The sequence below is a fragment of the Hippocampus comes genome, unplaced genomic scaffold (genome assembly GCF_001891065.2).
Source record: "Hippocampus comes isolate QL1 unplaced genomic scaffold, H_comes_QL1_v1.1 scaffold85, whole genome shotgun sequence".
Taxonomy (NCBI): Eukaryota; Metazoa; Chordata; class Actinopteri; order Syngnathiformes; family Syngnathidae; genus Hippocampus; species Hippocampus comes.
Window position 1 is genome coordinate 564,533 of NW_017805540.1, and position 21,664 is coordinate 586,196.

Consider the following 21,664-nt stretch of genomic DNA (forward strand, 5'->3'; position numbering starts at 1 on the left):
ATGATAAAACACTAAACGAACTAAACAAACCCAATAAACGTTTGATGATGCTTATTCCAATGTTTCATTTTGGTCACGGGAAATTAAACTGTAAAAATAAATACATTAAAAATAAATAAATCCAACTTCCGTGAAGGAAGCCCCGCCCCCGAATTGTCATGACGACGCCTAACGGTAAAACGCCTGCTGCATTCGTAACGCGTTTAAACGGTGTTTTGTTTGAATTGATGCAAAAGTGTCGGTTTACAAATAACAAGATGATCATAAATGCGAACGTGCTGATTTGAAATGGAAGTTCGCTCCTTGTTTATTTTTGTTTTCATCTCCGCATATTTTGTTGGATATTTGAGCTCTTGGTTTTGAAAAAATGTCTGATGTGCACAAAGATAAATCTGTCAGAAGAGACAAGAAGACCAGCAGGGTGCCTTCGGAGGGAAGTCACGGAGTCAAAAACACGGCTGGGAAAACCAAGGAGTGAGTCGACCCTCCGATCCTTACAACTTTACACCTCTTAGCAAAACATTTTATTTCTCATTAACGTCCCCTTGAAAATGCTATTTGCGATTTCAAGTCCTAAAGAAATGACTTAAACTGATAGTCTTTCAACATCACCTGTCTTTCAGCTCTTTAAGCAATGTGTCCGGCATAGATGAACACCATGACGAACGGATGGTTGTCACTCTTGAGAACACCTACCAGTTAGGTGAATTCACACAAATAACAAATATCTATCTATCTATCTATCTATCTTATCTATCTTATCTATCTATCTATCTATCTATCTATCTATCTATCTATCTATCTATCTATCTATCTATCTATCTATCTATCTGCCTGCCTGCCTGCCTGCCTGTCTGTCTGTCTGTCTGTATGTATATTCTCGGGAAATACGGACCTTCCTGTCGCAATTAATTACACCACCCCTCCCCAAAAAAGGATTATGGAGGCTCCAGAATTGCCTCTTAAGTGGTAGTCTTTTGCCTCTAAAAATCTGAGACAGCCCAAGCACATTTTTCATCTACTCATTCATGTGTGCTTTGATAACAGGACCCCGCAAACGTTTCCCTGCCCCTGCAGTTGTGGAAATACTTAAGGATGTACTCACAAGCTACCTCGAAGAGGAAAAATATGAAGTGGAATGGTCCCGGCAGATGATTAAAACGATTTGTGAGGTAAGCAGCCACCAGGAATCCGGAAGTAATGACAAGACTAATCAGACTTTCTGGTGAGTGTCCAGGCTGATTCCTTTGGATGTCTTCCTTTAGGTGATCAGATCCCGGGTGAAGGACCTGATGATCCGCAGATACAAGCTGGTTGTTTTGGCTCACATTGGCCAGCTGGCTGGGCAGAGCATGCAGATCAGCAGCCGCTGTCTGTGGGACCCTGCAACTGACACCTTTGCGTCTTGGTCTTTCAAGAACACATCTCTGTATGGCGTGGCCAGTGTCTATGCTGTTTACTTTGAGTGAAGCAATCCAGTGTTGCCCCAGTTACGTTGGAAAAGTAACTTTTACTGATTACTTGATTTTAAAAGTAACTACGTTAGATTCATCATGGTCCACCCTACATTTATAATGTACAGTACATTGTTTTACAAATACTGTACACTGACTTGGGGACCTCATCCAGTTAGTCACACATCCTTGTGGGTCTTTCGCTTTAGTTTTACATGTGCTGCGATCAGTTTTGGAAACTAGATAACACTTGGTCAACAGCACTGTGTGCAATGTACCATAATATTTTCTTCATCTGACATAAACTGAAGATAGTGACTGGATTTCCAGCTTGAAAACGGAAATCACTCTGCTTCCTTAACGTGATTCCTATTCAAGTATCGTCAGATGCCTCTTACTGCTGCACCCAACAACCCAACAATCACTTTGGAAATGAATGATAAGTGACAATAAATTCTCTGTGAACTGCAATCCAGTAACCAATTCTGATCTTGCAAAGTAACAGTAGACAGATTACTTTTCTGAGAAAAGTAAGGGTTAAATTAGTCATTACTGTAAAATATGAATGTATTAGAGTAACGCGTTACTCTCTTAACACATGACCGGAAGCAAGATTGTCTTGAACAAAGATTTTAAAAAAGGCGTAACATTTCGTAAACAACATTCAGTCTTTATTTTTGACTCAAAATCAGGGATGCTTTCATTCCCAACAAATGAATCCCTGTGTCAGGTGATGCCGGCCAACTAGCAGAGCAGAGAGAGGTCGCTCCTTTGACAGCCTCTCTGACAGCAGGCCGCTACCAAGGCCTGGTCTTGGTCACGCCGATATCGAGCCATCATTGGCACTGCATCTGTTGTCTTGAAGTTTGGGTGGCCTCTGTCTGCTGAAACATTTGTCAACCACTGCTCAAGTTGTAACCTTCTTACACCAAAGAGTGAGTGTTTGCATGTGAAATTTCAGGATCAACCTTAAATTGCACTGTAACCGGGGCTGACAACAAATACGTACTTGTTTTCAGCAGCCACTTTAGCCATCTACCGCAAACTAATTGCATGCTCATCATTTAAGTTGTAACCACCTTACACCAAAGAGTGAGTGCTTTCATGTGAAATTTTAGGATCGACCTAAATTGCACCGTAACCGGGGCTGACAACAAATACTTTTACGTATTTGTTTTCAGCAGCCACTTTCAGCCATCTACCGCAAACTAATTGCATGCTCATCATTTTATTGCATGTGGAGCATGCAGTCAGCTGTCAACTTGAATTAAAATGGACTAGTTCATTCAGAAATGTAGACTGTATAAGTATTTGCAAAATAAAAAAACAATTAGAATATTTATTTGACATGGCTGATATGATTTTTGTTCCTGTCACTCAGCATGCATCAGCGGCACAAGGTTAGACATCATTTTCATTTTCACACACGATTGTAAGCTATTTGTTCTTCATGTATTTCATGTAACCAGGCACGGTGCTACACCAGGCTAAAAGGGTGTTAGAGCCCAGTCAGAAATCTTTGGCGACAGTAAAAAATCACCTCCAGCATTGTATTTTATTGGGGTGCAACTAAAGATTAAATAACAATTCATCTGTTGGTTATTTTGTTGATTAATCTGACTTGGTATCAATTTTAACGATATTGAGTCCATGGAAATGTATTGGTTGATTCATGGCTCAAGTCCCTGTTCTGAATGTTGCTGTTCCGCTCCTCGCTAGTACTGAAACATTGAGCAGTTGGAACGTTTGCATTTAAGTTTCCAGAAGGTCAACTTTAAGTCTCATTCTGAAGTTCAATCTGAAATCTGATTATCCCTAATATGTTGCGGAGATTAGCGGATGCACACTCACCATGCGTGAGGGCGTCTCCCGTCAGTCGTCTCCATCTGGATCCTCCACAAGTGAACACCACGGCCCGCAACAGCGCCCGACCACACAGCCGTAGTGCGTTTGCGTTCGCCGGCACCTGACCCTGCGCTGCACACACCACGCACAGCAGTATGGCCATCGGCAACCCGGACCTCATGATACGCTTAAACAAGACAGACGTTCTCCTCAAAAACAGCTGTCTTGAAGAGGCCTTTTATTTACAATGATGTGACACAAACTCACCAGGAAGTGGTGTCATCTTGCATAATTGGCATTTTAATCTTAGCCATGAGAGAGGTCATAACATTTTGTAAATGTTAAGGGGAGGAAATAGCTCATTTATGTCAGAAGTGCAGGGCTTTTCGTTGTTGCCTTAATGGTGCACTTGGAAGTATTTCTGGCTGTACACATAGCAACATAAAAGAGTTTGTGGATACTATCATGAACAGAATCTGTGATTCTGAGAAAGCACACCTGCATTTCCAGGTGATTAAATCGGAGTGACTCATGCAAAAAAAAAAAAACACATGTAAACATTATGCAAGATTAAGATTTAAGATTGTAGACGAGCAGGTGGAAATGATGCACTGTACTCTATTTTTTAATTTGCATTGTGTCGAAATAGGGCGACACGGTGGTCAACTGGTTAGCACGTCATCTTCACTGTGCAAAGGTGCAGGGTTCGATTCGGGCTCCGGCCTTCCTGTGTGGAGTTTGCATGTTCTCCCTGTGCCTGTGTGGGTTTTCTCCGGGTACTCCGGTTTCCTCCCACATTCCAAAAACATCCATGGCAGGTTAACGGAACACTCTAAATTGTCCCAAAGTGTGACTGTGAGTGCGGAAGGTTGTTTGCCGATGTGTGATCTTCATTATCTTATCACAAGCATTTTATATTTAATAGAAAGTTGAACATCTTTACTTATTTCTTGTGTGCTGTTTGTGTTCCAGATGAGAGAAAGAGGTAGCACGGAGCGCTTATGTTTACCATATCTGCCTCATAGTTCGGGGTTTTGATTCATAACAGCTAAGTTTACGTGTTGACCGAGAGAAATTATGCCAACCACCAGGCCCAGGACCCAGACTTGGCCCGCCACTTTGTTTTTTTTGTAGCCCACTAAAGCAAATCAAGTGTCAATATTATCGTTTTTATTAAATGGACTTGTTCTTTTCCATTTAGGAAAAAATACGGATGAGAAGTGCAATTTTTCTTCAATTATTATTCAAATGACATGTTTTTTTTCCCCCCACCAAATCTTTTCGTAACATACCAATTTACTTGGTTGTCTTTATTTTTTTATGACTTCTGAATTCAAATATAATTTGCAATGAAATTCAGGAGCAATTTTCATATTGTCACGGGTTAGCGCTACAATCGCTGGACTTCCGTGCAGACATCAGTTCCTGCTCAGTGATGGTTGAGCGGTATCATTTTTCCATTTTTTTTCAGGAAACATGAAAAACTGAATCAACTACTGTATAAATTTTCTGTATAAATAGTATGTGCCCTGTGATTGACTCATGAGGATGACCAATCTTGGGTGTAGTCTGTCTTTTGCCCACTGGGATAAGCCACAGCTCGTGCATAGTGAAGGGTTTTTTTTTGTACAGTTCATTAACACAAGCTGTAGTGGCCCCCATCTTCCATCCATTTTTTTGCCTGCATTTGGCCCTCAGTGGATAAGATTTGGACATCCATTGTTTAGTAAGGATAATTTAATATCCCGCTTCATGTTGTATTACTTGGAATGCCGTGTTAATGAATTATGACACCATATTATGATACATTATGCTAGTAATAGGATAATATAAACACAGCCAGAGCTGCAGTGAGTTTCATGTAAGTTTAGAGGAGATATGAATTTGAAATTAATATTGGTCAGCTAAAATTTTGCATTTCTATCAGATACGCAATAGATTCTAACATTTACAGTAAATTAAGGTCATTGTTTCCTTTGTGACAAGAACATGACGCGTAGTGCCTCCACGCAAGCAACGGCACAGCAGTCACTCCACAAACGAACGACGTTCGTCGTTGTGGAGTTCAGGTGGGCGGGGCTCTCCATCCGGGTACTCGCATGACCCCTGCAGGATTGCAAACATGGCGGAGGTAAGAAAGTGAAGTAAATAATCGGAAAAATACAAAAATATGTCGAGCTAAAGCTAATGCTTTCAGCCGCTTATGTTCGTCATGTATTTTGTATATGATAAACGCACGAACCTCCAGCGATTTGCTTGCTTTCCTATATAGTTATAATTTGTTCTTACATTAGCATGTTTAGTAAACTTCGGATTTGGCTAGCATTAGCTGCGGCGTTAGCGACTTTGCGGTTTTGTTCAGAAACAATACATTTTTCCCAGATTAAATATTTGGACCACATTTATTACCGGCCGGGGTGTCGTGTGAATGTGTGTTTTAGTTGCGATTTCGTTTGCCTTTGTTTTTGTGTTTTGTTTTGTTTTTTGCGTAATTTGAAGATGTTAGCTTGCTATTTAAATCGAATTGGCGCACAAGTTGCAGTTGCACAACAATTTAGTTGAGGAAACGCATGCGGACCCTGGGCTGAAGTTCTGCCACAAATACGACTATGTTTTTGAGTCTGTAAAGTCTGATTTAAATTACCAGCAGGAAGTAGTGACAGTCTTCACGGACCGCTCAGTGGCAGGCGCGCTTTTTGTGGGTTTAGTGTTCTTTCGTTTGGGAAAAGACTGCGTATTCATTGTTTTTAAAATGCTGGTGTAATTTCTCTTGATGCTTAGTAGTTTTTTTTTCTTTGCAGTCCTCCCTTGGGAATTCGAGCCCAGGTACGTAACGGTCATTTTGCGTCATCACATTTCTTATTTGAATTTGCATTTTCCCAGTTCAAATTTTAAAAACGTAACGTGGAGGGGTTGTTAGTGATCCCTAAATGGATTTAGCGCATGAGTGATGAACGGATACAGGCATTATTTTTCAATGAGCTCGATTCGAATTTGTCGCTTTCCCACGGAAGCGTGGAACTGCCAATCTCGATCTTTTTTTTTTTTTTACGAATAAATACGTTCGAGCATATTTAAATACGTACTTGCAAATAAATACGTTTGTATTTTTCGAGTACCTTTTTGCAAATACGTTCGAACCTACTTCCAAATCCATTTGAACGTTCTCGTAGGCTAATGTAGCATCCCCCCCCCATACCATGGGGTATTGACCTGCGCATGCGCAAGTAGTGTTTTTTTTTTTTTTTTTTTTTGCATTTGCCTTACATTATACTAGTATGTTTGAATATTAAGTAAATAAACATTTTTAGGGGCCATTTTATGGTTTTATTATGTCTACAATACATAATATCCATATAGCATTTCTTTTTCCCATGATGCCAGTGGCTAATGACTTGCACATGCACATCCGCTGACATTATGGGAAAAATATTGGAATTCATGCACTGCAGACATAATAAAACCATAAACTCTGGACAATGTTTCTTTACCTTTTGAATGTGTTGGTATAATTATCCATGACCCGAATGACAATAAGCATCGGAAAACATGGATGGACTGATACGACTTAAATGTAGAGAGTCAAGTTAAATTGTAAGTAAACACAAAAGCAAAAATGTTATTGGAAATTTCCTCATGGAAGAAAGCGCCGAAGCTGATACTGTAATTTTTCTGTCGTTTCTTGGCTTACAAAGTAATAACTAAGTATGTCTCCCTCTTGCCTCCTTAGGGGGCTCAGCGGGTTCCATTGACCATGACTTCGACCCATCAGCGGACATGCTTGTCCATGACTTTGACGATGAGCGCACAATGGAAGAGGAGGAAATGTTGGAGGCAGCTGATGAGGCCAACGCCAATGAGATTGAAGATCTTGCACGTGTAAGTGTACAGATTGTACCTTTTTTTTTTTTTAAACTGCTGGTATCTCACAAGCAAGGTTTTGACTTCCCACACTTGTTAGGAAGGAGAAATGCCCATTCACGAGCTCCTGAATCTTTATGGTTATGGGGGCGCTTCGCCAGTAGATGAGGATGAAGAGGAGGATGAAGAACAGGAAGAAGAGGACGATGAAGAGGATGAGGATGATGAGCTGGACAATGACGAAAGCAGCAGAGGCACTGGCGAGCTCAAAAGAAACGAGGTTTGTTGATATGCCTGGAGTATCAGGGCAACGGAGCATTTTTTTTTTTTTTTTTTTGAGGCAAAATGTTATCAGGCAGTACGTGCGCTAAAGAAAACTGTAGACTTTTGCCAAATCTTTTCACACCATATCAGGTCAAAGAAGTCAGTCATTAAATATATGTGGATAACTGTTTAAAAAAAAAACAACTTTGACAGCGTCATGAAACGGCTGTAACCTATTAGTTGGAGGTAATTACGTGGTTTCTGCCATTTAGCGGAAGAGCATTTGATTGGTCCGCATGTCACCTCACGCCATAGATCGACTACGATGCATTATTTGGAGCAAATAAATAATGATCTGACCCAATCATTTTGGGACCGTGCCTTTTTAAAACCTCACATCACTGTGTTGGTCCCTTCCATGAATGTACTGTGAAAGGAACTGAGTGCGGCCTCGTGTGCCATTTTCAGGATGAAGGCGTAAAGAGCTCAACGGCACAGGAAGACGAGGCCCCGCTGACCACAGAGGGCCGCACACGTTCCGTTCGGGGTCTGGGCACATCAGAACTTATTCGTCCACAGAAACACAAGTATTTTGAAAGTATGTGGCATCTCATCTCCTGCTCTTCAAAGGGAATCCATTGCAGTCCAGAGAATAAAACGCTGTGACGCTGTGTGTCAGGTAATAACGATGCAGAGGAGGAGTCCGAAGAGGATGAGGATTATGTTCCATCTGAAGACTGGAAAAAGGTATTGATAATTCGTCTTGACTGACGTGATGACCACTCCTGGGTTTCGTACTGCTCACTCGACTTTTATAAACACATCGTCAGATTCAGAGCCACAAAGCTCCATCAGATGAATAGGTACATACCACAGCCATTTCACTCAAGAGGTTCCACTGTAATCCAAGGATGGTGTGGCGGCTATGTAAAAAGATTGATTTCCATTCAAACTGTTCATAGAACAGGCCCAGGGGGCTACTCATTCAAGGTCAAGTCGACTTTATTGTCAAATGTGTTCTATGTGCAACATGCAGCACACATGAAATTTCAACCACTGGAGAGAGAGGAGCCGCTGCGGGTGCCTGCGCCGCCATCAACAGAGCAGTTAACAAAAAATGACAAAATAATACAACACAACACATAAGACACAGACAGTCATGTAATCCTAACCACTTTTTCTGCATACACGTTGTTGTTTGAAGCAGTCATAGATGAAATGTGGTCCTGGTACCCGCCCCTGCGGATACCAGGTTGGTGACCCCTGTCCTAGTGCCCTAAAATTGTATCCCTCAGATGATCCGTATTTTTTTATTTATTTATTTAAAATCTTGTCTCAAATTCCAACAGGAGATTATGGTGGGCTCGATGTATCAGGCGGAAACCCCCACTGGCTTATGTAAATATAAAGATAACGAAAAAGGTAAGGATGTCCAAAAAATGCAAAGCAAAAGGTGATCGGAGTGCACTGAGTTATGACCCTCGCTCCTTTCTCCTAATTTGCTGAGTAGTTTATGAAAATGATGACCAACTCTTGTGGAACCCCGAGTGTCTACCCGAAAACAAAGTGGTGGCGTTCTTGACCGAGGCATCAAGACGTACGGGAGAAGAGAAGGGAGTCGACGCCATCCCTGAAGGATCCCACATCAAGGACAATGAACAGGTGAGACCTGCACAGCGCCAGCCTTTGTTTGCCAAAAGGGTGCGCATGTTTTTTTCTTTTTTAAATAGAAACATCATCACCATGGCTTCCATTTTTTTTTTTGATACGGTAAATTTAAAATCTTTTTCTCTCCAGGCATTATATGAACTTGTGAAATGTGACTTTGACACTGAGGAAGCTTTAAGAAGACTTCGTTTTAATGTAAAAGCAGCCCGAGGTAGGCCCTCGCCTGAAACGAAGATGCTCCCACGTTGATGGGCAATTGTCCACCTCACAAGTTGCACATTTGAGGGTTAACGCTGTTGTCGTCTTCACAGAGGAGCTTTCTGTCTGGACTGAAGAGGAATGTCGAAATTTTGAACAAGGACTCAAAACTTATGGGAAAGACTTTCATTTAATACAGGCCAACAAGGTAAGGGAATTGAACAAATGTCTTCTTTCCACTCGTGCAAACAATGTCACTTCTTTAAAAGTACAAAAGAAACATGCCAAAACGTCGTAACAAAATGAAACCCAGTTAGAAACGAATTAAACACAATTAGAAACGTAACAATGGGATGAACAAAAAGGGAAGAGGCTGTAGGCCGAAGTCCCTTTTCCAGTTTCATCATATTTCTGAAAGTAAAAGCGCTGAATCGATTTGGTAAGCACAACATGAATTTCACTACTAATTGCTGCTCCCTTTTTGATGATTCATTTTATTAATTTTTTTGCGATGCAAGACTTTTTGTTGTGGTTTCTCCTTGTGCATTTTGTGTTGACAATGGTAATAATGGTTGTTTCATGTCCGCTGCATTAAATCTTTCAGGTGAGAACTAGGTCTGTAGGAGAATGTGTGGCCTTTTATTACATGTGGAAGAAGTCTGAGCGTTATGATTTCTTTGCACAGCAAACCAGACTTGGAAAAAGGAAATACAACCTTCACCCTGGTGTCACGTAAGTTTTTATTTCATTTTTTCCCCCTGATGCTCTAGCTAAATGAACTCACACAGTGGATGTTGATGATCAGGTTCAACGGCCCGAGCAACAGTACAAGCGAGGCAAAACAGTGCATCCGCAAATTATTCACTGCTTCGTTTTTTTCCCTGCCCCACATTTGATGTTATAGCCTTATCCTAGAATTCAAAAGAATTTACTCACCCCACCTCCAAATTCTACAAACAAAACATTACGAAGAGAATGTGAAAAACGATCTGTGAAGAGATCGTAAAATGGTTGCGCACTGCCATTATCCTGCCCGATGGAACTTGACAGCTGCTGCAAAGATGAACGGCATCTGTACCATTGCTGTTGTGGGGTCTTTGGAGGCAAAGTGAATTAAATCCATTTCCCCCAAAGGAGAAAAAACGAAGCGTTGCAAATACTCGTCAGATATGCCGTGTAGGAAACCAGCCCTAATCGAGACAAAAACTCGACATCCAACTTCATTGCCAGTTGACGAGACGCCGTGTGTAACGTGCCCCTTGGCTGCTGTGTGCCGTCAGAGACTACATGGACAGGTTATTGGACGAGACGGAGAGCGTGGCCTCCAGCAGGGCGGCGTCGCCCCCTCCCACCACGTCCAGCAGCAGTGCCAGCCACTCGGAGAGGGAAGACAGCAGCGGTCACAACGGTGAGCTCCGTTTCAAATCACCCAAATGCAAAATGTCCGTGTACTATGAATCGCTTACTGAATGAGATTGATTTAAAGCGAGTCCTTGATTTCTTAAAACCCTCCCCCTGCTCCTTTAAGCGGCTTCCTTGCGTCAGAATTCCCATTCAAAGATGGCATAAAAATGGCTGCACAGCACAAATCAATGATTTTGATATGACAGTGAAACTCCTCTACAACGAAATTATGTTTACAGCAAGAAATTTTTCACAACAGGGGGATTTTCACTGTAGCAAATTTGATCTCAGATGTAAACATGCACACACACACAAAACGTATATGTTTACTCTTTATTTTTATTCCAATACTGTGCATAAATATGAGCATACACTTATTTGATATTGTTTAACATTAACATACAATTGTTTTATATTAATCACTCCACCCTGTCTGTTGGTTTTAAAAAGTCAGTTATACTCTTTTGCTTCCCAACACTTCTCGATTTCTTGGATAATGTCTTTTATTTTGCTTCCTCCGTCTTTCATTTTGATCACTTCTACCCTCTCTTCCAGCGTCATAGCTCTTCTTGTCTTAGCTGCTTGACATCCATGGGTCCGTTTTGTAGCCATTTTAACAATGCAACGTTCTTGCTGCGTCTGAAACTAACAATAACAAATACTTCCTGGAATACTGCGCATATGTTAACCAGTGTGGTGGTTGCTGTTGCCGTTTCCGAACAAAGCAGTAATGGTCGCTGTTAGATTAGACTTTTGCGGAAGGCTTGTTTTCATTGTAGTGAATCTCGTCGTGCGGCAAGAGCAGAGAAAAAGATTTCGTACAATGGAACAGGGGGATTTTTCGTCGTAGGGGGAGCAGAAAAGTGGGAATGGCTTTCATGCATGAACATTTTTTCACATTAGGGGGTATTTTCGCCCATGTAGGTTTAGTTGTAGAGGAGTTTCACTGTATACCGCTTGTCCTGCATATCATTCAAAATCTCCGAATGAATAGGCCGATTTACTCACCTGTATCATAAAGTGCAGGATAGCACGGTGAAGATCACTCTGAATTGGTGGTCGGTGCACCATCCCTACAGCCACTTTTGACTATATTCACGGTTTTGAAGGACACACATTTAGTAACTCCGCATGCACTTCGAACTGTAACCGGCGCTCCTCGTTCGGGTTCCCGTTGGATGACATTTCATACGATCGCGCTCAAAGTATCAAAATGTGTTGTTCTTTTTGACAGGCATTGCAGGCCACAGTTCCAGTCACGTAGGAGACGGTACTCATATTACCCCAGTGAACCAAGTGAAAGCTGAGCCCGTTCAGTGCAACGGTCCCTCAGGCGATGGTGCCCTTCCCACCTCAGACTCCAATGGATGCAGCCACTCTGGCTCACCCAGTCACGAGCGAAATGGCTCTCCGGAACCTCCCGCAGACCAAAGAGACATGGCCGTGGCGCATGACAGGCCGGCCAAGAGGTTCAAGATTGAGCCGGAGCCTTTGGCCCAAACTGAAGTGGAAGCGACCAGAACGCAGGAGAACTGAGTTGTCCGAAGCTCTATTTCTTGGTTGAAAGGGGGTCAGTGAGGACTTGATGACTGGCTGTGTGAAGATTCAACCAAAAATGCCGTTGATCCTCCAGCGGGGGGGGAAGAGTCTGACGCCTCTCATCTCTCGAGCTCGTCCATGTAGCTCCAAACTTGTAACTCACCGTCTGTAATTACTTGACTGACTGACAGCATTTTTGCCAAGAATTTCCCTTTTTTGTATTTGTATTCAAAGGAAAAAAATCGATTCCCATTATTTTTTTACATAAGATATTTATATTTTTTAACAAAAACAAGTCTATAATGGGTATTTGCTTTTTAAGCCATTTGAACATTTGTGAACAGCAGAGAGAATTTAAAACGACATTGTGCTTAAGTTGCCATGAGGAGGCGGAGTAAAAGCACACTCAGCATAAGCAAGCTGCTGATGTTGCTCGTTCACTTTAGTTGCACTTTCATTGTACATTTCTGTGGTTGAGAAGAAGCAGCAGCAGCAGAATGACAGTTTCACTCGAGAAATGAACCACCACTGGTTTGTTTGTGTCAAGCCGCTGACATCAGTGATGTCCTGTATTGTAACGCATGAAGAAGACGGCTGTATTTTGGGATTCTCAGAATCGGCTTCTTTGCTTTACATTTTCTTTTTACTAGTCAGAATGTCAGTGATTTCTAAGCTTTGTATAGATTTCTTATATCCATTGGTACATTTTGAAAAAAATTGTCTTCATCCGTTTTTCTTTCGATGCTTTCTTTCAGAAGCACATTGCCTGTGTGGCTCTGAAATATATTTCATTTTAAAAGTAGTCATTCCATTTTTTTTTTGTCTCGTTTGACTTTTATTCCATTTCAAAGCAATTTTTTTTTTAAGTTGCTGGGTTTAAGCATCACTTTAGAAAGTCTTCATTGTTGTGGCTACGCGACAGTTTTAAACACTATTTTGATTTGAGCGAGGGACATCTTCCAACCACCCGACCATTTTGGTGAAGTTGCCTCTAAATTAATTTGCTCTCTTTAGGTTTGGCCATTTTGTCTCAAAGCGCGTTGCCACAGCTCGTCACGTTTTCAAAGTTTTGCTCCACCCCCGTAAATGACCCCTGAATAAAAAAACGACTGCATCATACATATAAAACAATTCGTTATAATTGACAATGCTAGGACCTGCTTCAATATAAAAGTAAAGCATAACGATGAGTTAGTATAACCCATCCGGAATGCAGAAAGTCGTTAAAAAATATAAGTTGAAGGCACTTGGTAATAAAGATGGAAAAAATGATGGGTGTCTTTCTTCAAAGTAGGTCTCTTGAGATTCACTCCTTTTCTGTTCAGATGTCAACAGGTCATTAGTGTACTGAACCATAGAAGTGATCATTGCAAATGACGTAAAAAACAGTCTTACTTGTTTGCTCTTTTGTGAAGGTGATAAAAGAGTACACGAGGCTCCCTGCAATGCTTTGGGGACACAAAAGATGACAGAATACTTAAATGACCGGCAAACTAATGCAGGAAGAAGAAGAGTGTTAGCAAAACCGCCAAGTGTCATACATATTCCAGGTAAAATAATATTCCTAAGAAATGTTCTTAACATTATCTAAGTCTAAATTTTTGTAACATTTGTTCGACATGGGCAACCCAAAACAATTCTTGCTGCCTTATTTTGAGCAACTTGTATAAATTATTTTAATTCTTTCCTTAATCCAAATATGAATGTACTAACAACAAGCTCTCGAGTACATTTGAACATAAAATTGCATTAAACACAATGGCAAAAAAAGTGACCTTTTTGATGCAAATGATAGTTCGCCGATGTGTCAAACTTCCTTGATGTCCGATTGTTTATTTATTTATTTATTTTACCTTTAATTTCCGGGAGCTGGTATCGAGATACTCCACGATACCCGATACCTAAAAAAAAAAAGGCTGGTATCGGCCCGATACCGATACATAGTATCGGTGCTCGCCCATCCCTACTATTTAGTTTCCTGATGACTTTTTACTCTATATATCTGAATACAAAACTTGTACTTGTTACTTTGTCAAATTAGACAGACTACTTTTTTCAACCCTGACCCTGTTTCAACAGAACAAAACTGTACAGCTTGGTGGAAACAGAGTCTAATTCTTAGAAACAAACTTAAGTCGCTGAGTCCCAAACAGTCCGGATATCTGATTCCCAGCATGGAGTAGAGGCAGTGGAAAGATCTGCAGGGACAAAAACAGGTTGCATTCGTTTAGTCTTTCCTTGGCTACAACCCATTTCCCCCCCTGCCGCAATTCAGTATTTACACCTCACCTTACGTGGGATACCTGAGTCCATATCTGGAAAGGAAATGACGCCCAACATTTTGCCAACCCTTAGAACCACCACTGTAGCCAGCATCTGCCAAAAAAAAAACAAAAAAAAACGAGGGTGGCAAAATAATAAACAAGGCTGGTCACATGACCATAAGATTACTGATGCACGGGAAGTACTCACTTGTCCAATTCCAACACATGTTGATGAGGGAAATCTGGAATAAATTAATATCAACCCTTTCAGGGACAGCGGTTACGACAGTGGACAGTTTATCATGTTATCAGGTTACATGTGTAGGAGCACGTAATGAGATTTTTTTATGATTTAATGACAATAATAACTCTTACTTACAATGACCATTGTTATTTTGGTTGAACTGATTGATTGAATATGGTTGATTGACAGGTTTTGCTCTTTGATTTGGGAGTGGCTATGGGCAGCCTGGGAAAATGGGGAAAAGGTGGATAAGGGGGTGTGGCACAGGTAGAGCAGTTTTCAAACTGTTCAGTTCTGTCTAACTAGCCATCTCAGGTCTATTTTCTGTGTGTTTTTTGCCATTTATTGTTTCCTTTGCCCACTCATTTTGTTGTACTATCAAGAGACAAATTAAATCATCGATTCATTGTTTACATCCTGCATCGGATTCCTCATTTTTTTCTGTTGAGAAAAGCTATCATCGCCCGACCTCACAGAAACATCAATCAAAGGATTGCCATTACAATATACCGTATATACAATATAATGAAAATATCTCAAAAACATGATGTGCTCGGAAAAAAAGTAAAAACATACTTTCAATCGGTGTCAAAAATATGTTTTGAGATACAAAGTCATTCCTGATTAAAATTAGCTGTTGACCATTTTTCTGTTAAGTCAAAATAAAACATTTGCTTTTACTTTTGAAATCGACTTTCTTGCTCTCTTTCTCTCTGTATGTCTCTCTCTCCAGTATATATAATGTACGTCGAGAGATAAATTAATACATTGTGTACATACAGGAATTATAAATGTATCATAATAATAAAATGTAAAGATACATTTAACAATGCAGGTTATTGTGTTGTTGGTTAACTCTAATTCATTTAATGACAAACAATACAATTAGAAAATTTGAACGGGCTACGCGACAGTTTTAAACACTATTTTGATTTGAGCGAGGGACATCTTCCAACCACCCGACCATTTTGGTGAAGTTGCCTCTAAATTAATTTGCTCTCTTTAGGTTTGGCCATTTTGTCTCAAAGCGCGTTGCCACAGCTCGTCACGTTTTCAAAGTTTTGCTCCACCCCCGTAAATGACCCCTGAATAAAAAAACGACTGCATCATACATATAAAACAATTCGTTATAATTGACAATGCTAGGACCTGCTTCAATATAAAAGTAAAGCATAACGATGAGTTAGTATAACCCATCCGGAATGCAGAAAGTCGTTAAAAAATATAAGTTGAAGGCACTTGGTAATAAAGATGGAAAAAATGATGGGTGTCTTTCTTCAAAGTAGGTCTCTTGAGATTCACTCCTTTTCTGTTCAGATGTCAACAGGTCATTAGTGTACTGAACCATAGAAGTGATCATTGCAAATGACGTAAAAAACAGTCTTACTTGTTTGCTCTTTTGTGAAGGTGATAAAAGAGTACACGAGGCTCCCTGCAATGCTTTGGGGACACAAAAGATGACAGAATACTTAAATGACACAAATTACCAGCTCAGCCTGCTTGTCCATTTAATCAACAGACATGTTCCCATTTTCACCACGCAAAAATAATAAACAGGTCCATATCAAGAACAATATAAATGAGATTAATATTTTTGGTTGCTCTTTTCAGAAAGTGAAAAACGTCAAGGCTCAGTATACATAGACCATGTGAAGTTGCCTGAGAAATTAAACATCTGTAATTAAACAACTGCGTTAGCTTATGAACAGTGGTCTTACCTTATGTTCAAACCAATAAAATTAGTCCAGGAAAAAATGTAGTCTCCGCCCAAGACCATTCCAACGTAGGTCACCACAATATTCTGCAACAACCATAGCCACGATCAGTTGTACAATTCTAAAGATGACACATGCCGGATCAACTGGTTTACCTTAATGCAGCCCACAATGGAAGTGGTGAGTGCTGAGTTGTGCTGTGTGCACAGCATGATTGAGTACATTAAAATGAATCTGGCGAGGGACAAAATGACAATTTAGACAAGTGTTGGAAGTACAGGCCATTAATAATCTGGTGTCAAGTGTTACCCCATAACAGAAGAGAGGACAAACTGCCCGACAAATAGCTTCTCCGACCATCCGTCAAACTCCAAACTCTAAAACATACAAGGAAGGTCTCAGCTCTGTAATAACACTAGTCGGTCAACAGAAATTTTTAATCAGAAGTTAATTTAAACAAAGAAATTTTTTAAAAAATGTCTGTATTTTCATTATTTTGCTTGCGCAGTACAGATTTTACCATGTGCTTATTGAAAATGGCTCATTATATTTTATGTCAAGGACTTATAAAATGACTATTAAGATGTTTATAAACCAGAAATGAATCCCGACTAATCGTACCCATACTGTAAAATGCAAAAACAACAACCACCACACCATTTTTAAGTCTCCGGTGTAGTATGCGTACGCCACAGTGGGTATAATCATGATGAGAGCGTTGTAGTAGAGAAGTCCAAATTTGCCCAGATCCTGTCAGAACAGCAGCAGAGTTCCAATCAAGGTTAATTAAAGTTAAAAATAACTACATTGAAAAAAAAAGTAAAATCCAGTCAATGAAATAAAATAAAAACACTTCAAAAAAAAAAAGAACACCAAATGAAACGTTAATAAAGCGAACTATAATTATTGCAAAAATGTTTTTCGTCTTTGTCAATATCATCCATGAGCTTTTGGGGGACACCCAAAACGTATTGATTTCAGTATTGTTCAATGTTCATACAGAAGAAGGAAGGTCAAACAGTGGTTTGAGGATTGCAGTTTTACTGTACATGGACGACACAACCCTTTTAATTTTGCATTCAAAAAGTACTCCAAGATACTGAAGAAAAACCAAAACAAAAGTAAAACTAAAACCTAAACTAAAAGGAAGCCTTGTACCAAATACTAAAAACAAACCTGCTCTGAAAATGAACGAACACGAACTGAATTTAAAAAAACAAAAATTAAAACAAAATAAAAATGAACATCGTAAACTATCATAACTCTGTTTCCAATCCAGAAAAAAAAAAAATGAAATGATGTAAGCAGCTTTGCTCACCTTCGCATCCAGTTTCTGCTTCATGTAAGCACCGCTGGCTGCTGTCAGCACGTTGTTTAGCATTATGAAAGTGTAGCCCTCAAGGTCAAACGCTAGGTCGGCGCTAGCAAGCACACGGACCAAACACGATCAGTATCTCCCAAGTGAATAATACTCCTCACGTTTGGCAAATCCATCCATCCATTTTCCAAACCGCTTATCCTCGCGATATTTCATTCGATTTTGTCATAAATTTACTGTCCCTTCCGAATAACTCAACAGGCAGCCAATACTGTCCAAAAATCTGTAACTTAAGCTACCTTTCCTGAGGCTACTTGGTAGCTAGCTAGAGTTTTGCAGTACTTGATTTTGTTAAATGTCTGACTTGCTGCCGTAAATGTTTGAGTTAGCTCTCTCATAAATTGATTGCTTCTCTTATGTTTTAATTGATTGTACACTCCAAAAAAAATACAACAATGAACCGGTAACATTTCATACAATACTCCATCGTGAATAACTCATGCTAGCAATGTAGCTGCTTTGGTTGCGGTGTCATTCTGCCAACTCGTAAGTTGAGCAGTTGTTACCTTTAAATGCCACACCGCTCAGTGGTAGTGCGACTCCTTTGATTCCTATGTGGTCTGACTGACTATTTTACGTTGACGCAAAGTGTCATTTCTTCAGTGTTGTCCCAAGAAAAGATGCATGATAAATATATTGCCCGAAAATGTGAGAGTTGTACTCACGTTTGTGAAACATGGGACATGTACGCGTTGCGTTCGGCCAACTCACCTGGCGGCGATCAAAGCACCAAAGATCATAGTAAACACGGCGGTTTGGATTGCCGTCGAGTACGTCTTCCTGATGAGAAAAAGCAAAGTGGATGTTGTGTGCTGAACTGTTGGTGCACTGACATAATGAAGATTGGCAACGGAATGACACTTGCCTTAGTAAGATGCCTTCACACAGCATGGTGAAGAGAATGCTGAACCTTCGCAGAACTGTAAACATCGGCAAACTAATGCAGGAAGAAGAAGAGTGTTAGCAAAACCGCCAAGTGTCATACATATTCCAGGTAAAATAATATTCCTAAGAAATGTTCTTAACATTATCTAAGTCTAAATTTTTGTAACATTTGTTCGACATGGGCAACCCAAAACAATTCTTGCTGCCTTATTTTGAGCAACTTGTATAAATTATTTTAATTCTTTCCTTAATCCAAATATGAATGTACTAACAACAAGCTCTCGAGTACATTTGAACATAAAATTGCATTAAACACAATGGCAAAAAAAGTGACCTTTTTGATGCAAATGATAGTTCGCCGATGTGTCAAACTTCCTTGATGTCCGATTGTTTATTTATTTATTTATTTTACCTTTAATTTCCGGGAGCTGGTATCGAGATACTCCACGATACCCGATACCTAAAAAAAAAAAGGCTGGTATCGGCCCGATACCGATACATAGTATCGGTGCTCGCCCATCCCTACTATTTAGTTTCCTGATGTATGAATGTACTCAGAACTAGCTGTTGAGTACATTTGATACATAAAATTGCATTAAACACAATGCCAAAAAACGGTGACCTTTTTGATGCAAATGATAGTTTGCCGATGTGTCAAACTTCTTTGATGTCCGATTGTTTATTTATTTGCTTTTTTACCCTTGATTTTCGGGAGCTGGTATCGAGACTCTCCACGAGTACCCGATACCTTAAAAAAACAGGCTGGTATCGGCCCGATACCGATACATAGTATCGGTGCTCGCCCATCCCTAGTACTGTATTTAGTTTCCTGATGACTTTTTACTCTATATATCTGAATACAAAACTTGTACTTGTTACTTTGTCAAATTAGACAGACTACTTTTTTCAACCCTGTCCCTGTTTCAACAGAACAAAACTGTACAGCTTGGTGGAAACAGAGTCTAAGTCTTAGAAACAAACTTAAGTCGCTGAGTCCCAAACAGTCCGGATATCTGATTCCCAGCATGGAGTAGAGGCAGTGGAAAGATCTGGAGGGACAAAAACAGGTTGCATTCGTTTAGTCTTTCCTTGGCTACAACCCATTTACCACCCTGCCGCAATTCAGTATTTACACCTCACCTTACGTGGGATACCTGAGTCCATATCTGGAAAGGAAATGACACCCAACATTTTGCCAACCCTTAGAACCACCACTGTAGCCAGCATCTGCCAAAAAAAAAACAAAAAAAAACGAGGGTGGCAAAGAGCGTGAAAATAATAAACAAGTCGGGTCACGTGACCATAAGATTACTGATGCACGGGAAGTACTCACATGTCCAATTCCAACACATGTTGATGAGGGAAATCTGGAATAAATTAATATCAACCCTTTCAGGGACAGCGGTTACTACAGTGGACAGTTTATCATGTTATCAGGTTACATGTGTAGGAGCACGTAATGAGATTTTTTTATGATTTAATGACAATAATAACTCTTACTTACAATGACCATTGTTATTTTGGTTGAACTGATTGATTGAATATGGTTGATTGACAGGTTTAGCGCTTTGATTTGGGAGTGGCTATGGGCAGCCTGGGAAAATGGGGAAAAGGTGGACAAGGGGGTGTGGCACAGGTAGAGCAGTTTTCAAACTGTTCAGTTCTGTCTAACTAGCCATCTCAGGTCTATTTTCTGTGTGTTTTTTGCCATTTATTGTTTCCTTTGCCCACTCATTTTGTTGTACTATCAAGAGACAAATTAAATCATCGATTCATTGTTTACATCCTGCATCGGATTCCTCATTTTTTTCTGTTGAGAAAAGCTATCATCGCCCGACCTCACAGAAACATCAATCAAAGGATTGCCATTACAATATACCGTATATACAATATAATGAAAATATCTCAAAAACATGATGTGCTCGGAAAAAAAGTAAAAACATACTTTCAATCGGTGTCAAAAATATGTTTTGAGATACAAAGTCATTCCTGATTAAAATTAGCTGTTGACCATTTTTCTGTTAAGTCAAAATAAAACATTTGCTTTTACTTTTGAAATCGACTTTCTTGCTCTCTTTCTCTCTGTATGTCTCTCTCTCCAGTATATATAATGTACGTCGAGAGATAAATTAATACATTGTGTACATACAGGAATTATAAATGTATCATAATAATAAAATGTAAAGATACATTTAACAATGCAGGTTATTGTGTTGTTGGTTAACTCTAATTCATTTAATGACAAACAATACAATTAGAAAATTTGAACGAATTATTAAATGAACTTTTACCTGGAGGTTTGCATCATTTTATTTTTCCTAGTTTACCTTGCACATCTGCCCCAAACTTTAAAAGGTCCAGGAGGTCTCTGCCAGGCACTATGCCCTTATAACTTAGGCACTCAAATGTTCTTCCTCTCTCAAACAAACTTTTTGTTTGGAAGCAAATGAAGTGCACACCGAGGCAATTATTTACTCTTGTACTTTGTACTTTACCTGTAGCTGCTCAGGACACTTTTGTTTACAACGACAATGAGAAAGGAACTGACTCCATAAAAACCTGCAGCCAGCAGTTTGGGAAGTACCGCTGTGCCGTCACCCAAACTGTCATGGTCGGCTCGTCGGGATGCTCCTTCAGCTTCAAGTGACAACCTTCGTCGACGTTTCTGCAGCTCTGTCATTGTTTCACTCGCGTCGCGTTACCGCTCGAGGGCTGCCGCAGTTGAAGTTGAAGTGGAAAGCTGCGCTAACTAGTGGACATGCGCAGTAGACAGTCGCACCGAGGTTGTCTGTGACGAAAGCGGAAATGATGAGGTGATTATATCTTGACGAAATGTCTCTTCTTTCAGACCACAGAGAAACTTTTTAAAATCCCTTGCTTACCAACGTACAGCATACAAAATGGCAACAATCTGTTTTTTACAAATATTAACACATCTGCCAGTA

At 40.1% G+C, this 21,664-nt stretch overlaps 3 protein-coding genes and 1 long non-coding RNA gene across 8 annotated transcripts; 2 read left to right on the top strand and 2 right to left on the bottom strand.

The window, feature by feature from the left end:
• The first annotated feature begins 10 nt into the window (after positions 1-10).
• LOC109521274 (tctex1 domain-containing protein 1-A-like) lies at positions 11-1,815 on the top strand. 2 transcript variants are annotated; one of them, XM_019879043.1, is made up of 5 exons: positions 11-174; positions 387-474; positions 624-703; positions 1,048-1,172; positions 1,266-1,815. In XM_019879043.1, the coding sequence occupies exons 1-5, from the start codon at positions 159-161 to the stop codon at positions 1,467-1,469; spliced, it is 513 nt and encodes a 170-aa protein (XP_019734602.1). In that variant the 5' UTR covers positions 11-158; the 3' UTR covers positions 1,470-1,815. The 2 variants fall into 2 exon arrangements, with proteins under 2 accessions (XP_019734602.1, XP_019734601.1); XM_019879042.1 differs by lacking the exon at positions 11-174 and having other exon boundaries at positions 181-474.
• Positions 1,816-5,351: 3,536 nt separating this feature from the next.
• Positions 5,352-13,487, top strand: mier1b (mesoderm induction early response 1b, transcriptional regulator). Of its 3 annotated transcripts, none has more exons than XM_019879034.1 (13): positions 5,352-5,430; positions 6,101-6,125; positions 7,030-7,178; positions 7,261-7,440; positions 7,893-8,022; positions 8,104-8,171; positions 8,774-8,846; positions 8,935-9,086; positions 9,222-9,303; positions 9,404-9,498; positions 9,895-10,022; positions 10,571-10,698; positions 11,929-13,487. In XM_019879034.1, exons 1-13 carry the CDS (start codon positions 5,422-5,424, stop codon positions 12,228-12,230), a joined length of 1,521 nt encoding a protein of 506 aa, XP_019734593.1. In that variant the 5' UTR covers positions 5,352-5,421; the 3' UTR covers positions 12,231-13,487. The 3 variants fall into 3 exon arrangements, with proteins under 3 accessions (XP_019734593.1, XP_019734594.1, XP_019734595.1); XM_019879035.1 differs by having other exon boundaries at positions 5,353-5,430; positions 9,976-10,022; XM_019879036.1 differs by lacking the exon at positions 5,352-5,430 and adding an exon at positions 5,824-5,997.
• A 243-nt stretch (positions 13,488-13,730) lies between these two features.
• Positions 13,731-15,214, bottom strand: LOC109521275 (uncharacterized). The gene is made up of 3 exons (XR_002169322.1): positions 14,706-15,214; positions 14,523-14,609; positions 13,731-14,431 (listed from the first exon to the last, which is right to left on the bottom strand). It is a non-coding gene; the product is annotated as an uncharacterized LOC109521275 (long non-coding RNA).
• A 636-nt stretch (positions 15,215-15,850) lies between these two features.
• On the bottom strand, positions 15,851-21,488 carry LOC109521273 (UDP-glucuronic acid/UDP-N-acetylgalactosamine transporter-like). 2 transcript variants are annotated; one of them, XM_019879040.1, is made up of 13 exons: positions 21,215-21,488; positions 20,053-20,086; positions 19,860-19,946; positions 19,701-19,768; positions 18,700-18,771; positions 18,546-18,614; positions 17,775-17,877; positions 17,114-17,206; positions 16,766-16,833; positions 16,612-16,690; positions 16,460-16,542; positions 16,129-16,181; positions 15,851-16,050 (listed from the first exon to the last, which is right to left on the bottom strand). In XM_019879040.1, exons 1-13 carry the CDS (start codon positions 21,397-21,399, stop codon positions 16,040-16,042), a joined length of 1,005 nt encoding a protein of 334 aa, XP_019734599.1. In that variant the 5' UTR covers positions 21,400-21,488; the 3' UTR covers positions 15,851-16,039. The 2 variants fall into 2 exon arrangements, with proteins under 2 accessions (XP_019734599.1, XP_019734600.1); XM_019879041.1 differs by lacking the exons at positions 18,546-18,614; positions 18,700-18,771.
• Between the last annotated feature and the right edge of the window lie 176 nt (positions 21,489-21,664).